The sequence below is a fragment of the Xiphias gladius genome, chromosome 1 (assembly GCF_016859285.1).
Source record: "Xiphias gladius isolate SHS-SW01 ecotype Sanya breed wild chromosome 1, ASM1685928v1, whole genome shotgun sequence".
NCBI lineage: Eukaryota > Metazoa > Chordata > Actinopteri > Istiophoriformes > Xiphiidae > Xiphias > Xiphias gladius.
Genome location: NC_053400.1, coordinates 11,487,169 through 11,503,208, shown reverse-complemented (window position 1 = coordinate 11,503,208; position 16,040 = coordinate 11,487,169). Strand labels below are relative to the sequence as shown.

The window sequence follows — 16,040 nt, the reverse complement described above, 5'->3', positions numbered from 1 at the left end:
TATGAGAGCAGGGCTTGCCAACCCACCGTAACAATATCTGACTCAAACGCTGATGGGAGAATATGAGCTGTCCATATCGGACTGTGTCCCATCAATAGCTGTCCTCTCACTCAAACAAAGGACCTTATTATTCATTCATTCAATGTTGAAGGAAATGAGCTACAGAGATGGTAAGAGCAGGAATGAGTGTAATAACGGAGCAGTGAGTGCTGACTGATGTTACAAGCAGACAGGCCTACTACATGAATGTCATCAGCCACTAAAAAAAAAAGAACTCAGAACTACAAGAGTGCTCCAATACCATCTAGTGGTGACTTCCAGCACACACACACACACCCAGACACACACATATATACACACAGGAAGTGTAAAGCCAGTGAACATGACAATCTTTTACAAATGCAAGGCCCACCCAATACACCACTTGTTCCAGTTGTTACCAAACTGAGGGTGCTATAAATCACTTCAATCCAAGACATACTGGCACAAAAACTGAATTTCCCCCACAGCATTAAGGACACTGACGTCCTTAAAGATATGACCGTGTGATTATGCTGTTAAATACTATACTGGTAAACTAATTCCACCCACTTAGGTAAATAAATTGAATTGAATCAGATATTTAGCCACATGATAATCTAATTTTCAGTGTCAACCCTAGGTGTAGTGCTCATGTTTAGGTAAATTGAGAAGTAAGTTAACTAGTAGTTAAAGCCATGTAGGCCTCAGCATACACACAGTTTAACTCCACATGGGCTGCGTTTTTGCATGACAATGTGGGTGGCAGGGATGGGCAACAACTGGGGCCTAAATCTTTTGGCAAAGAACACCATCTATTGGAAAACACAAGAAATACAATACCCGGAAAGCATGGATGCATGTGGGCAACTGTAGCTTTGGTGGTTACATGGGTCATCAATTGATTGCAAAGTTGGTGGTTGGATCCCCAGATCCCCCTGTCTATGTGCTTAAGTGTCCTTGAGCAAGAAACTGAGCCCCAAGCTGCTCCCTGTGTGTGTGGGGGTTAAACGATGGAAGTCACTTTCATGAAAGGCAGTTGGTGCCAAAATCAGCTAGCTGATCAGTACTCAAAGTACTTAAAGGTATTCTTGCATGCATTGTCATTCAACACCAGGACAACAACAAAAGAGTCTGTAAATAGTTTGTTATTGACAATTTTCATTAATAAGAACAAGAGATATTTCATAAAATTCTTTATTCATAAACTTGATGCAAGTTTACAAATTACTTTACATGGTCAAAATCACCCTTGCAATGTTAAAAAAAGGAAACCAAACCAAAGCATGCTAACAGTGCATAACTTTATAACCTGGCCAACGCAGTTAATGAAGCAAGGTAAAGAACCCAGAATCAGGCTAGTTCAGACCTCAGACCAATACGTCGCTCGCCAAAGCAGAGAAGGTTATTGTTAGTGAGAAAACTCATGTTGGTGTGAGAGGAGTTGTTATTCAGTGCACAACAGACTTGAGTACACCATTATTCCAAAGGTCAGGTTAAAGATATAGGCTTACAATTGCTCTGATGGCACGCAAATCTCAACTGCTACTTTTGTAGGGAGTCCTGGTATATTTTTAGGTAATCCAAGCAGACAGGATGTCTGTTAAGTCCTTGTGTCTAATATAGTATCTGATGTGGTTCAATAAAGAATGCACAGGGAGAAATGATCCTGTGCACTGATGTAGGAAGCCACAAGAAAACAATTCATGAAAAAAATGGATACATCTACTCTTTTCTTTTAACCACCCAACCCAACCACTCTTTGCCTTCAGTTGCTTGGGGAAAAACACCCACTGATATATTGACATGCAAAATACAGCAATATCAAAGAGACAGGGCAGATGTGTTCTGAACCCCGGATCAAGCGCAGTATAATCTGACGGTGGGAGCAAATCCTTACTCCACATTATCTGATCATTCCAAAAACTTGCTTAGTAATTATTTATCAACCTCAACAGCATTCAGAAAATCTAAGTGTGTGCAACTTAACAGCAAAACACACTGCAATGACTACTGGTAAAACAGGGGCGTCTTTTTAAAATGGCCCCAAAAAAAAACCGACACATTGAATCTTACATTTTATGCAGTATTTTGAAGTCGAGTGTGCAGTATGTATTCCTGAGTTTGCTTCTCCAGAGAATGCAGGGGTGAGCTCGACAACGTGACCGGAATGACGTGATCAGTACATTACCAATGGCATCACAACAGCTAACAACCATGCCAATGATCCACAGTCATGTTAAGATTTTGCTTGTGGTGAAACAAAAAAGGAGCGTAAAACTTGTCATATCCTGCAGGTCTAAACATATGGTAGACGTACTGAACATGAACAAACTGTATGTTTTTACACCCATCTCTACCTGTTTTGAAGATACTGATGTTGTGACTGAGGTTAGTATCACTGAGGAAATTCTAAATCAACTCAAACATGAGGAATGACTATGAATTAGCATAACTAAGCTTTCTATGCTGGTTTTCAGGACAATATACTCAAAACAATGCAAGTAACCACACAATAGAAAACCCACAACAAATGTGTAACTGCATTAATTGGAATGCTCCACACAGTTTCTGCATATTATTCACATTACATCAAAGACCCAGCACACTGAGGGGTAACAGCAGTGCTGCGAGTGGTTATGAATAGTAACCAGAGAGGTGGTAATGGGAAGAGCTGGATCCCTCCGGTGGCAAATCTGAACAAATATTTATCAAACCTGGACAAATATTCTGGAAATGGAACAGGCTCCAGTTGATCTTCCCAGGTGTGAAGCCAGAGGGTATATGGTCAAGACTATTGCTGTGAATTTGTAACTCTTGGCTGCCTTTTAAAAACAGCCACGAGGTCAAGGAAAAGTCCGAAGGTAAAGGTCACTTTTTTTTCCCAGACTGCAGTATTGGCAAAGTGGTCAGGATGTGAACCAGCTCCAAGAACTAAGCAGGTGACTACACTGTTAAACTGTTAAGACTTATTTTATCCCGTACAACAAAACTCCACAAGACTGTGTCTTCACTGCATAGCCTTACTGAGGTTCATCCGGTTTGAGTGATTAGGTATGAATAGCCAAACCTCTGGAATGCCAGAAATAGCTGTGTCTATGCCATTATTGTTACGTCCATTGTGGTGAAGAGGTGCCATCAATTAAGGGGAATGGTACTGTCATTGTTGCCAATAACATGAGGATTACAAATCAATATAAAAAAAGAATGAAACCGCAGTAGTCATTAAGCTTACATAAGAACATGGTGTACTTTTGTTTCCTTCTGCAAGAGTATCCATGAAGCAACTTTTTCTTATTCTAAATGGATCGTGAGAAGTTGCAGGGCCCCTCCTGTTAATATTCAGGGGTATATAGTTATACAGTCTCTGCCCAGCCAAAGACCCAGACAAGGTTACATTATAAACAATTAAATCCTTTTGCTGAAATACAAATTTACATGTTTACATGTGGAGTTAAAATCAACTACACTACAGTGTGATCCAAACCAAACACACCTCCGCTTTGCCTGGCCATGTTTCTCGTGTTTCCAGCCTTGCCACACACCAAACCACTCCTGCAGGGAGTGGTCCAGCTGCTGGGTGTGATGATGACAGTGGTCTCCAAACTTTAGAGATCAGCAGGATGCTGGTCTTCATTATGGACTGTCCAATCCAGGCTGCAAAAGTCCTTCATTTTCCTCCCCATCTCAAGGCTTCAAGCTTTAAAAGATAAGAGGTTTGAAAGCAAGCTAGCCTCAGAAGCATGTTATTCCAGAGGAGGGATCTTGGGTTTTAAAGATAATACATGAGCACAATATTACAGAGGCCGTCCATGGAGAGAAAAGGCGGTGGTTCTTACCACCACCAGCGTTTAAGTGTCCTTCCCAGCCACCACTGCATCATATCAGGGAATGTCGCATGCCATTCTCAGATCCAGTCTGTGGCCAGAGAGGCACTGTCCGGCAACTGGAGCATCAGACTGCCACTGCTGGAGGATAAAGCCATGCCGCACCTTTCAAATCGCAGCCAGCAGGTAACCTTGGCATGCTCAACACCAAAACCAAAGGGTGAGTTTGCGCGCTATTTAGTCCATTGGAGTACAGAATGAATGTCGCAATGGAAAAATTAGATTGTATCGGACAACAAATGCACAGAGATAAATATCCGGGGAGAGGACGTCCTTGCAAGTAGCCGATGAAGTTGGATGTAAATTTTAGGTGGGGGTGTATGTGAGTGTCTGTATGTTTATGTGCTAGTTTTCTGGGTGGTCACTGAATGAGGAATTTGGTTTGGAGTTCAAACTCTCATGTAGAGAACAAATGGTTTGCACAATTTAAAAAAAAAAAAAAAAAAAAAAAAACATTGGTCGCAAGAAATAGAAAGTAATTCTAAGACATGTGGTCCCAGTGCATGAAAGGCAATAGTCTGTTTTTAGCCATCCTCCTTAGGGGGTGTGTACCAGCCTAGGGGAAAAGGCACAACAAAAAGATAATGACTATCCAGTAAATGAATACATGAATATACAATCTACAGTCACCAGATCTCTACCACCAATAGTATCAGGGTTACTTGCAGATGATTTCTGCCTCATTGACATGTATTTGCATCTACAACTTTGTCTGCTTAGTGCAAGAACCAAAACACCAGGCTAAAAAGTGTTCAGTGGTTAGACCTAGGGCACATAGGGTCCAGAATTTTAACACAGTTAAGCCGGGCTATAGTTTTTACTTTTATATTCTGCTGCAATTAAATATAGCTCAATGTAGCCCAACCAAGTAAAAGTAATTTCCATATTTTCACCTGCACCGTTTTCAAATGCAGTGTGTGTTTTCACAGAGGTCAGGGACAACAGAAAAGCTGTATAAATAATAACTCTTTGAGCAACTGACTTAACAGTGCTTTTTCTCTAATAAAACCTTTTAACTTTAAGATGTGAATGTTGATGTTTCTCTTTGCTGATTTCATTGTCATTTACATGTTAAACTGCATATTCATTGGATTTGTCTGGGCCTGTTATTTATTTTGTTTTGTTTTTAGCTTTCGGGCTCACTCTGACTCCAACAGGAACTGTTTGCTACTGTTGGGTCAGTAATATCTTTGACCTTAAGTGTAAATAAAACGAGCTGTGGGAGATATGAAACGGTGCTTTCACTAAGACTTTAACAGAGTCATGGTGACAGCACAGTCAAAGTGACACAGTTATTGGTTAAGTATCAATTTAGAGTGAATGAGTTGCATTGAATCTCAAGCATGTTGTACTTATAGTTTGTATACGTTTTGCTGTTATCTAGAACCCTCTAGCATAAATCCCTAAAACCACTATGCACCAGTGATACCAAGTGATTGTAATAACGTGGACTACATGCATGTAAATGTTGTCAATGTTTGGTAAATACACAACAGACCAAGCACTAATTTTCCTCAGCTTTGATGCATGGGAGGGATTTGGTTTCAGTAAACAAGGTCTATAATGCACTCTGTATGAAACTTGAGACAAAAACACTCACCGTTCTTTTCATGGATCTGAACCAGGGATTTGTAGGACTGCTGTGCTCTGGCAAGATTGTACTGGTTCTAGATTAAAAGATGAAAACGAAGTCAAACTTAGAGTGTCCAGTAGAGTGGTGACAGTACAGAACGGGAAAAAGCAGTGACAGTACAGAACGGGAAAAAGATATGACAGCTTTTTTTCCACAAGCAAAACAAAAAAAAAGAAAAAAAGAACAAAAGAAAGGCTAATCGCACCATCTCCGTTTTCAAGAACAAAACCCTGCGTATGGTGCAGGATAATGAACACACATTCTTCCCTTGTTTGACCAGTCATACCAGACTGCTGTCACGCACACCTGGTCAGCACCGTTCGCATAAGACCTGGCTCTGCACCCATAGTTCTACACACATCACTGCTGAACCACAGAAGACTTTGTACAAATCCATATGAAAGAAGCTGACTTCATTAGGAGTGTAGCAATGCTTATAGCTTCATACCTGGGGTTGGTTTTGCAAAGACTAACTTGGACTATTGCTTTGATCAAACTAACAGACTCCAGACAGACATCTAAATTCATCAATTGCAGAATACTGTCTAGTTCTTGACCATCTTAAGTAGGACTCATCAGCCATGAATTATGGGTAACTAAAAAACACAGCTTGTCCCTAAAACAACTCCGCTCCCTTCACTCCTTGAAAATGTTTGCCTTCTGGAAGAATTTAACAGTTACAAGGACATCCAGTAGAAAAAAATCTTGATGCCCTGCAGATCTGTAGCAGAGCTGAGACACTGTGGCTTCTTATGTGGCAGGGCACTTCTGCTAACTCATCATTTAGGCTAAGGATATTTTCCCTGGGCAAACAAAAATGTCTCATGACGTCCTCACTGGTACATAGTATGTATGTGTATTTCCAATGGGTTTACTGTGGTCTCTTAAAACTCTTATTTCCCTATTGCTTGCTCAACAACACTGTTACCAAACCATAAATTATGGGCCATGTTTTCCTTTTTTTATTTTATTTGGTGCCACATGTCGGCAAGTGTCACTGCGTGTTACCATGGAAACATGGCTCTTAGTTCTGAGTTGACCTGGTGGTAAGGAGGCTAACTTTTTAGACTTGCAGTAATTTAGTTTTTATTTTTGTGAAAGTGTATAACTTCCTTTAGACTCATCTAAGAACAAAATTATGACTGGCCTAACACTACAGACCAATCTAAACTCCCTCTGTGAAACCTGGCTTAAGAAGCTCAATAATATGTAATGTGTGGCCAAGACGGCTAAAAGTCGCAGACAACATGTACAGAAATGCCTTGTCTACACAGGAGGCGTTTTAGCCACATTTTCCAGTCATCCTTCTCACGTGTTTAAAACAGATACACTTCTACTTTAAAACAATACAGCTGCCTGCACAGGGCACATAAAGGATCATCTTGCAATCACACTAAAAACTAAAAACTGAAATTAATTTTTACATGTCAAGTTTATTTTCTCCCAGCATCTTCAGTCGTTGTGTGTTGGGCTCTGACCGCTGTAAACAAAGGTGACCTATACTCAGTACTGTGCTTGAACTGTGCTTGTAGACACAGGAGGACTGAAGCTACTCTGCTTACGTGCTGCGTTCGCTACCAGCCTATGTAGACACTGTGTATGACTAACATTTCTATAGTGACCCTATAGTAACGCAGTTTTTATGGAAGCCCCAGTTCAGACTTTCATACTAAAGTGCAGTGGTTTCAGATTAAGCTTGTTGAGACTATGGGTTGTCCAAGATGTGTTGACCTATTCACACTGTAAACAATGACTTGTTTATCCCAGGTCACATTGTGAATCTTAAAGTTGTATGTGGGGTAAAGGTGATCAAATGGTCTTCATGAATGCATTTTTTTTCCAGTAGTGGCAGAGCTTTAAGACAACTATAGTGTAAAATTTACACATTTATTTCCTTAAAAACACACAACCTCACAACAACCGTGTTCCAACTCTAGCAATACCCAGACACCTTACTCCTGTTAGGCCTTGATTGAAAACCAAGCATCTGAGAGGGACTTAAAAACATCCATGTTTCTTTTGTACTCAACTTGTCAAATTCTGGGAGAAGCCTGCAGCCAGAAAACATAACAAGTACAAGTGATCGAAACTGCAAACTGCAGCACAAAAAGATAAGCATCCACCTTGGCCGTGCCAGTAGTGACACACTCCCACCTGGCTCCACTTAGATTAAAAAATAAACAACAAGCCACCACTAAGAGCAAAACCAGGCCTCTGTGTCAAAGCACTGTCCTAGTGTTCCATATCATTCATTGCATGAGGTCAACATAATCATAGGACATTTCCTGAATTGAAATGAAACCTCTAGTGCTTCCTCACTTACTTTATTGGCTCCAAATTGCACTCTGGCTTTTCCTTTGACTAAAGTGGCATTGATCTGCATGATGACAGACTCAATGGAATAGGCACTGCTCCAACCCTGCAATCAGGAAACCCAGTATCAGTAAGAGTGGGTTTTTAAAATGTAAAACTGATGCAAATACAATCCAAAGTAATATTTAATATCATACAGCACAAAATACACACTGAATTGAGGCTTTGGAAAAATAAATATGACATACCTGTTTGGTGAGAAGTTCCATGCACAGGGCACCTCCTCCAAGAACATAACTAAACCATGGAGAAAGAATTATCTTTGTTTGCCATTTTTTGTAGACTGTGTTTAATTTATAATTTGGTCACAAACTCAACCTCAACCTCAATCGACTATGGAGATGGAAGAAACTGAGAAGTGTATCAGCTAAATGAACTCACCCTCCAGAAAGAACAGGCGAGACTACCCGGACAAAGGGTGGATCAAAGGGGAAATTATCCTGTAGCAATGAACAGCACAAAAATGGTTAATTTACAGACTTCAAAGACTCCCAAATGGCGTTTCATTTTCATGAATGTAAAAGTAAGTTTCACTCACTTTATATGAGAAGTTTAGTAAAATGTAATCCATTCCTTCCTTTTCCTTTAGGACTTGTAAATCACTGTGTAAGGGGCTATCTGGATCCACCCTGTGGTCATTTAATTATGCAGTCAGTTCGTGTTTACATTGAGATCAAAAAAGAGAAAACATATGACAAGATCCCAAAGTTACTTACGTCCTTAGTTTGACGTGCCATTCATACAGGCTGTCGTTAACAAGCTCAACTGAGTAGATACCTGCAAAAGGAACTGATTAATTATGAGTGCTCAGATGACATCTAGTAACAACTACTAACAACTGTTATTATGAAATCTCCATTTTCATTCTGTTGACTAAAAGGTAATGCAAAGAGACTGGTCTCTCATTCATCAGGAAATTCTGCAACCATTATCTGAAGCCTTGATCAAAGGTGACGAATTTCTACAAAATAAAAGACTTGAAAATGGGTGTGACTAAAATTGGTTTGTGCTTCATTTTTCAAAAAATACCATTTTTATTTTTTAATTAACGTTGATTTATGTCAACGTGCTTATAGCCATTACTAAAAAGCATACATGAGTCCTATACACAACAGTAAAGGGTGTAGTAGTTTATAGTACTGCTGACACACCCACATGGAGCTGCCCTCAGGATAAGTCATAAAAAGATAGTCACCTTATGAATTCTGCACAACAAAACTCACTCTCGAATGCTTTCTTTTGATAATCTATACATTGTAGCTCTCATTTTGCTGTGCTCGGTGTCCACCAATACTCATCTATCGCATCACATGGATAGAATTAATGATTATTGTGAATGTGGGTTTGTGTCCATGTGTGTTTCTGGGTAGAGTTATTTGCAAGCGTTCTTTATACTCAGATTTGCAAGAAAGAGCAGACCTTTGTGCAGTGTGCATACCTGTTTTATAACTCTGAGACCTGTAGATCTCTCTAAGCTCCTTCATCAGGCGGTCAGAGGCTTGCACTGAACCAGACACAGCTCCCTGTAAAATACAAAACAACTGTATCCATAAAGAAAAAACACACAGCCCTTTGTAATTCGCCACAAGGGTAAAATTGTCATTAGTACTTGATGTGGGCCAACATTAAAGAGAAAGCTTTATCCTACTAGTTGTCAAAATTTATCTCTCTACGGTGCTTGAGAGAATGTTTCACTGATACTCAAAATATTAAAAAAAAAAAAAAAAATGTAAAATAAGCCATTGAATGAAGCATTATTGGTTCTATAGTCAGGGTGTAATTGTATTTTTGACACATTTCAGATACCAAGAGAGTCCCACAGATGAGCCATTGAACAGGACGATGAGCAAGCAGAGAGCCCTTCCCAGAAGAAAAACAAATCTTTTCAAAAGTTCATGCTGCCTTTAAGGGCAGACGCAAAAAAAACCCTGAAGATACTGCATAGGAGCACATTTACAAACAGGTCACATTCCCTAATGTCAGATAAATGTACTAATTGTCTCATTACTGCCTTATTTCTTCACTTTCTTTTCAAAGCTTTTCCCATTTCTCATTCACAAAATGAATCACTACTGACAATAGGATTAGCTGAGCATTCATACATTCTATGTACATCAAATGTAGTCTTCAACAACATATACCAAGGGGTGAGGTTAGGTCCTACATCAAAAATGTTATCAACCATAAGCCCCATAAAATACACTTTATGTACTTTACTGAGCAAAGACTTACATTCAAGTGGTCCTGCCTCTGGTTCTTTCGGATCTTCTCCAGGATGGCCAGATTCTCCTTCTCGATGCCATCATCCTCAGACTTTTTCCCATCCACAGGCTCCTCCTCTTTCATTTCATAGTGGTCCAGATCTTCTATGTCCTGTTTGTTTGTATTTGATATTTTAGGCACTTTATTTCTGGTTCTCTAGCAATAAATGCAACTTTAAAAAAAATCTAAGGTATCAAAGCCAGTGCAAAGTAAAAAGATGTAATAAACAACAATGTAACAAGAATTACATTAATGTCTGATTTTGATATCCCAGAGTGAAACTATCATAATCACATGAAGCCCAAAACCAATAATAATGTGAATATATATTGGGAAGATAAAGAGGGGCAAAATAAAAATAAAAAACTGTTGCAATTCTTATCAAATTTTACAATTACCCAGACTCCCCACCATAACAGAAAGTTCAAAAAGTTTAAGTGTGCCTTATTAAAAAGTATTTGGGACTAAGATGGGAGAAAAATACACAAGTCTGTGTAGACACTGAGCACCTAGCAGGACATTGTAAGAGCAATAAATAAGGTGTGTAAACCAAGGATGATAACTTACCTCTCCCATCTCCTCCTCCTCTTCTTCTTCAGATGTGACCTCCTCTGTCCCATGCTATATACACACATACAAACAAACACACAACAGACAAGGTATTCAGTGACTATGTTGACTGGTCTTTTTATTTTAAAGGTTAAAAAAAAAAAAAAAAAAAACACCTTTTACTGACCATGAAAGAGGAAGAGCCCACTGATGAACTTAAGACAACAATGCCATATAAATTACCAAGGCAATCTGTAATGTAGGCTACTATCTCATTACTAGGCACAAGTGGTTTGGAAGTGCATAATAAAAACACCCATAATTTAAATATGCATGTTCCTTAAAAGTAATCAAATACAGGTCAGGGTACTAGCTGTATCATGCCAGAGGGAAGTACAGCATTTGACAAGAACAAACTAGGCAGCTTGCCTTTCGGTCTTGTCCCACAGGGCCTGCAGGCAGGGGCTGGTCCAGCATCTCCACATCGGGATGTTGGGGGAGGTTGTACAGGCGACAAAGGTCACAAATGAGTTTCTTCAACTGCTGCAAAAGCTAGAAAAGACAATCCACAAAAAGGAGGGGATACAGAGTTAAAATAAACCATTCAAGATTGCAAATGCTGCAATTCCACATAGCCGACATGTGACACAAACTTGAGCACAAACATATGAGTAAGCTTCACTAAAACATGATGATATTTTGAATATCACAGGTTCCTGAATCCAAAATTAATGATTCATAATTGTGTCAGATAAAAAACAATAAAATAAAATAAAATAATTACATCATTCACAAAGCAGTGTGTTGCAGGGCATTCTAGGTTATTTACACACTGCAAATACATTCACACATTCTAACTAACATTGGAATAATGTAAAACCTAGCAATCTTTTAGCATAGCAATAAAGTTAGGGCTAATTACTCACATATGACTTCAAAGCATGAATTTAAACATAAAACACTGATGTAGTAGTGCTGCAAATATGTGCAGGAAGACTGAAATTGTTTTTGCTCATATAAAGAGAACTGCCATCAGCTAGTGTGTTCTGCCTTTGCAGATTTGGTGCAATTCAGATACAGGCTACCGCGAAAACATCTGTGCACCAGTAAGAAAATTGACTGATCTTATCTAAGCACAGGAAGGCAAGGTTTGCCCTTTACCTAAAAGACGACATTAGTAAAAAAAAAAAAAAAAAAAAAAATCTTCTGTCCAAAAAAACTGACAGCACATCTATAAAAAGCATATTTTATGTCCTAAAAACAGGGCATGCAGCTTGAATAAGTAGGCTAACTAAGCACAGGATGTCACCACATATGTAGGATTACATAATGAGCTCTTGTCACAGACATTTTGACCTCAAAGCTTGTCCTGATGATCTAATGATACGGCTATTTGGCCTGCTGAAAACCTACCTGTCTGTACTTGCCTGTTAGATATGTTTATCCTATACCCTAAGTACAAAGTCGAAAAGCGATAAGCTCAGTTGTGTAAATGTTGGGAATGTAAAACTAAAATGGCAAAAACTCAACCTGCATCCATGGACGCTCTCTATAACTAGTCGAACATTGCAAAAATTTTACAAGAACGAAAAAAAGCCTGTTTGAACTTGTGTAGTCTAAAATATTGACATAAAAATCCAAAACCAAGTGCACCGAGTATTTAATGTATCTAAATAATAATGAGCATATTAAATAAGCCCAAAGTAAAGGAGGAGCGCCAAAAGATGCCCCTTCTGATGAAGCTCATCACAGCAGGCTGACATTATGTCAAAATAATGCACAAAATATACTTCTGCTGGAAGGCAGCCTGGTCAATACTTGTTTGGCCAAGAAATCAGTTAAATCAAATGAAGTGTAGTCTTTTCATTCATTTATACGACATATACCTCAGAAATACTACAAAGGTGTTTGGCTGAGGCTGCCTCAACTCTGTTTAAACATATCAGTATAATTTAACAATGAGTCAGCTGGGTATTATAATGCTCTGCTCAGGGTTCATTTGTTATCTTGAAGCCAGCTGCTGTATCACAAGATAATGTGTCTCATAGTAAGCATTCATAGAATAATTTCCACAACACCTAGAGTATGTGTTCTGGTAATCTTTTTGGATTGCAGATCACCTGCACTAAGAAAAATAAAACTACAATGGTTTTCACACAGTGTACAGAAATTGTTAAATTTTCCTAAGTGATACACAGTGAAAGAAATGATTCAGGAAATATACCAGGGTACTGCCTTTTCTCACATCTTCCAACCTCTCCAAAACTTGCGCCAAGCTCGGGTCATCAGAGTCCACAAACCAAATTGGCGGCGTAGATGGATAAGATTCCTAAAAACAGTGGAGCACAAAAAAAGGACACAGTCCCATCAATACAGTTGACATGTATATCTACTACCAGGTAGCAAGGTTGAACACAGAGTCGGTTAATAACGCAAAATTTGGGTTGACGACATTAGCATTCGGAGTGCAGCGATAGCTACCAGCTAGGGTTGTTTATCAACAGTGTTTATTTTCGGACTGTCCAACCAACAACCCCCCTACCACGACTGCGTAGCTCCCACTGACACTAATGAAACTACGCAAAACCCGTCCCGCATAGCATCAGGTTGTACCGTTGTGGAGGTAGCCTGCTACCTGGCTAGCAAGTTAACCAGCTAACTTTAGCTCGCTAACTACCAACGAGGGAAGTGTATAAATCCCGGCGCTTGCGTTACTGTCCGCTTACCGTTATGTTACAGTGGATAATTAACAGCTTTTCCCCAGTTACATTAAACTGGCAGCTCAGCTCGTCAGGCTTCCAGTCAATGATCCTGAAGCGCTCGTGGTTTGGATCAAAAATGGACTCCAAAAACTTCAGTTCGGCCTTCAGCCCCGACACCGACATCTTCCATGCATCTCCGGCTGGGCCGCTGGGGAGGGGGAGAAGTCGGGACTTAGCTTTTAGCTAGCTAACGCCACAACGCAAAATTCGGTACAAAATTTGTTACAAAGTGGCAAGGAGATGACGGTCTGCTCCGGTAAATGTAGCTGGATGCCCAGTGCCAGCTATAAACGGCGTCCGGCCAAATTTCAGCGCGACCGGACAGATCTTCTAATGAAGTAGCTAACGTTAGCTAGCCTTCAGTTAGCATTTGAAAACAGCGCAGTGCTTGGCAAGATGCTAGCGAGCGAGTTAGCGAGCCAGTCCGTTGTTGTTGTCTTTCCGTCTATTGTTGTTGTCTGCCTATCATAACAACATTTTAAGGCTCCCGCGGTGTCCCGTGACCGTCTCCTCACAGTCCCATCGGACAGTTCCTTATTATTCACTTAACCGGGAAACAATCATACAGTCCCCACGATCGGAACTTATATCCCGCTGTAGGGACAGTGTTTCTCATCCCGGTGTACAACTGTAGCTGGCCTCTTGTGGGGTTTAAAGATGGCGTTCTGCAATCTCCCCGCTCCCGCAGAATCCCAGCATTCAGCGCGTCCTCAATTTATTTCAGGGTGGGAAAATAAAGGAAAGTTTACAACACTGGATCGCTTAGTCAAACATTTATGCGTTATAATGGTTTTGATCTATATGTGAGGAAAAAGAACCAGATTCAGATAATGCATATCAGAGTAAGACTGGTGCGCACAACTTAGAATTGTCCCTTTCTAGTGCATCATTTTGCTTTGGGTACCACTAAAATGGCTGAAATTATTTACTGTACGTTTCCAAATGAAATTATGTTTGATGAAGTGTCAATCAGAAAATCGGGCTGTACTTCGTATTATGACACAGTATGATAAATCATCACTTTAAATTTTTGTGTTTGTCCAAAAAAGAGGCTGTTGCTATGTAAATAACCCACTGGCCCTCTTTTGACGATTTGAGCAATTTAGAGTATGTAAGTGTATCAGTATAGACTGCACAGTATTCTTGCTGTATTATTTTTCAGTTCAGCACGTTAGTCCGCTTTGGCCTGAATGTGGCATGATTCCAACTCATTTTAATCTAGATTCTGAATTTGATTTTGAAACACACACATTCTCTCTCTCTCTCTCTCTCTCTCTCTGTGTGTGTGTGTGTGTGTGTGTGTGTGTGTGTGTGTGTGTGTGTGTGTGTGTGTGTAGATCACAATTTATAGAAGATTTTTGTCAAATATTACATCTTAACGTGCATAGAATATAATAATATGATACAATGAAAATATTCACCACAGATATGTATTTTAATGGCTGCTCGGTGTCAAGTGTCATTTCCCCAGTACTTTTGTAAAGTAGTGGGAAAATGATATTAAATTGTACTAGGTTGTAAAAAAAAAAAAAAATCCACTCTTTTCGCAAGGATCCAGAAAAATAATAGGTTGTAGTCCCCATGCTGTCTGTGGGCTACCTTTCCCCACTGGAAACATTTGACGCGGTGGTGCATCGACTCCTCTCTGTAGTAGCACCAGGTGCCCACTAGGAGGTAGTGTTGCCCAAGCATTTGAGCAACTAGTGTTAGGTTGAGAGTGGGACAAGCTTAAAACACACGGTTGATGGCTGAACAAATGGCAACACTGTGTCTAAATAATTTGCACGTTTGCTGCAAAGCTACTCTTTAATCGCTATCTCTAGAAAATATAAAACCTGGAAATATTTTGACTTTCAGGTTGAGAGGCCAGACAGGTTCAATACTGGGAAGATGGCACAAGGTCTTCAAGAAGCAGTCCTCTTAGTCCTTGAATTCAATTAGACAGATAGGGTGGGTTTCCAAACCTTAAAAGCAAACTTTAAAAGCCATTCCCTTTGTGAGTAAGCCTGTTATCAGAAAAGATTTGGGAGCAGCTGACTGGCCCAGAATAGTGCTGCGCTGTCACCTCTGATTATGCTATCATGAGCTCCCCCTTTCAACGGAAAACCTTTCTTTTATTTGGCTTTCTCCAAAATTAGTATTCCGTGATACTCTGTGGAGGACACAGGCAACTCACTCAAAGACTACTGGCATAGTCATACGTTATACCTCAAACCTGTCATACGTCTGACATTCAGTGGACTGAGCAGAGGACTGCAAATGTGGCTAAATGAGCCTTAATATGGAAGTGTGTTGAAGATGTCGGCTACAGTACTTTCAGTTCTTGAGCTACGTTGCGGTTCGAGGTGTCATTGTTGAGGAAAAACATATTGATTTGCTATTTTAAAGGCCAACAAAATAAAAAGGTGGGGTGGGTTGCCCCTCTTGTCCTACCCTCTGCATGCCACTATGGATGTGGATGGACCTACGGCTGCAAACCGGGGCCTTGCATGAACAGCGATGACCAGGACTTAACCCATGACAGCATTCTCATAGGGACACAGGTCTGTTTCCTTA

At 40.0% G+C, this 16,040-nt stretch overlaps 1 protein-coding gene across 1 annotated transcript; it reads right to left on the bottom strand.

Annotated features, from left to right (window-relative positions):
• Positions 1–1,199: 1,199 nt before the first annotated feature.
• On the bottom strand, positions 1,200–14,163 carry ube2q1 (ubiquitin-conjugating enzyme E2Q family member 1). Its single transcript, XM_040129938.1, has 13 exons — positions 13,449–14,163; positions 12,947–13,051; positions 11,152–11,274; positions 10,741–10,794; positions 10,144–10,284; positions 9,350–9,434; positions 8,628–8,688; positions 8,450–8,540; positions 8,293–8,351; positions 8,100–8,148; positions 7,862–7,957; positions 5,506–5,572; positions 1,200–4,461 (listed from the first exon to the last, which is right to left on the bottom strand). Exons 1-13 carry the CDS (start codon positions 13,605–13,607, stop codon positions 4,430–4,432), a joined length of 1,122 nt encoding a protein of 373 aa, XP_039985872.1. The 5' UTR covers positions 13,608–14,163; the 3' UTR covers positions 1,200–4,429.
• Between the last annotated feature and the right edge of the window lie 1,877 nt (positions 14,164–16,040).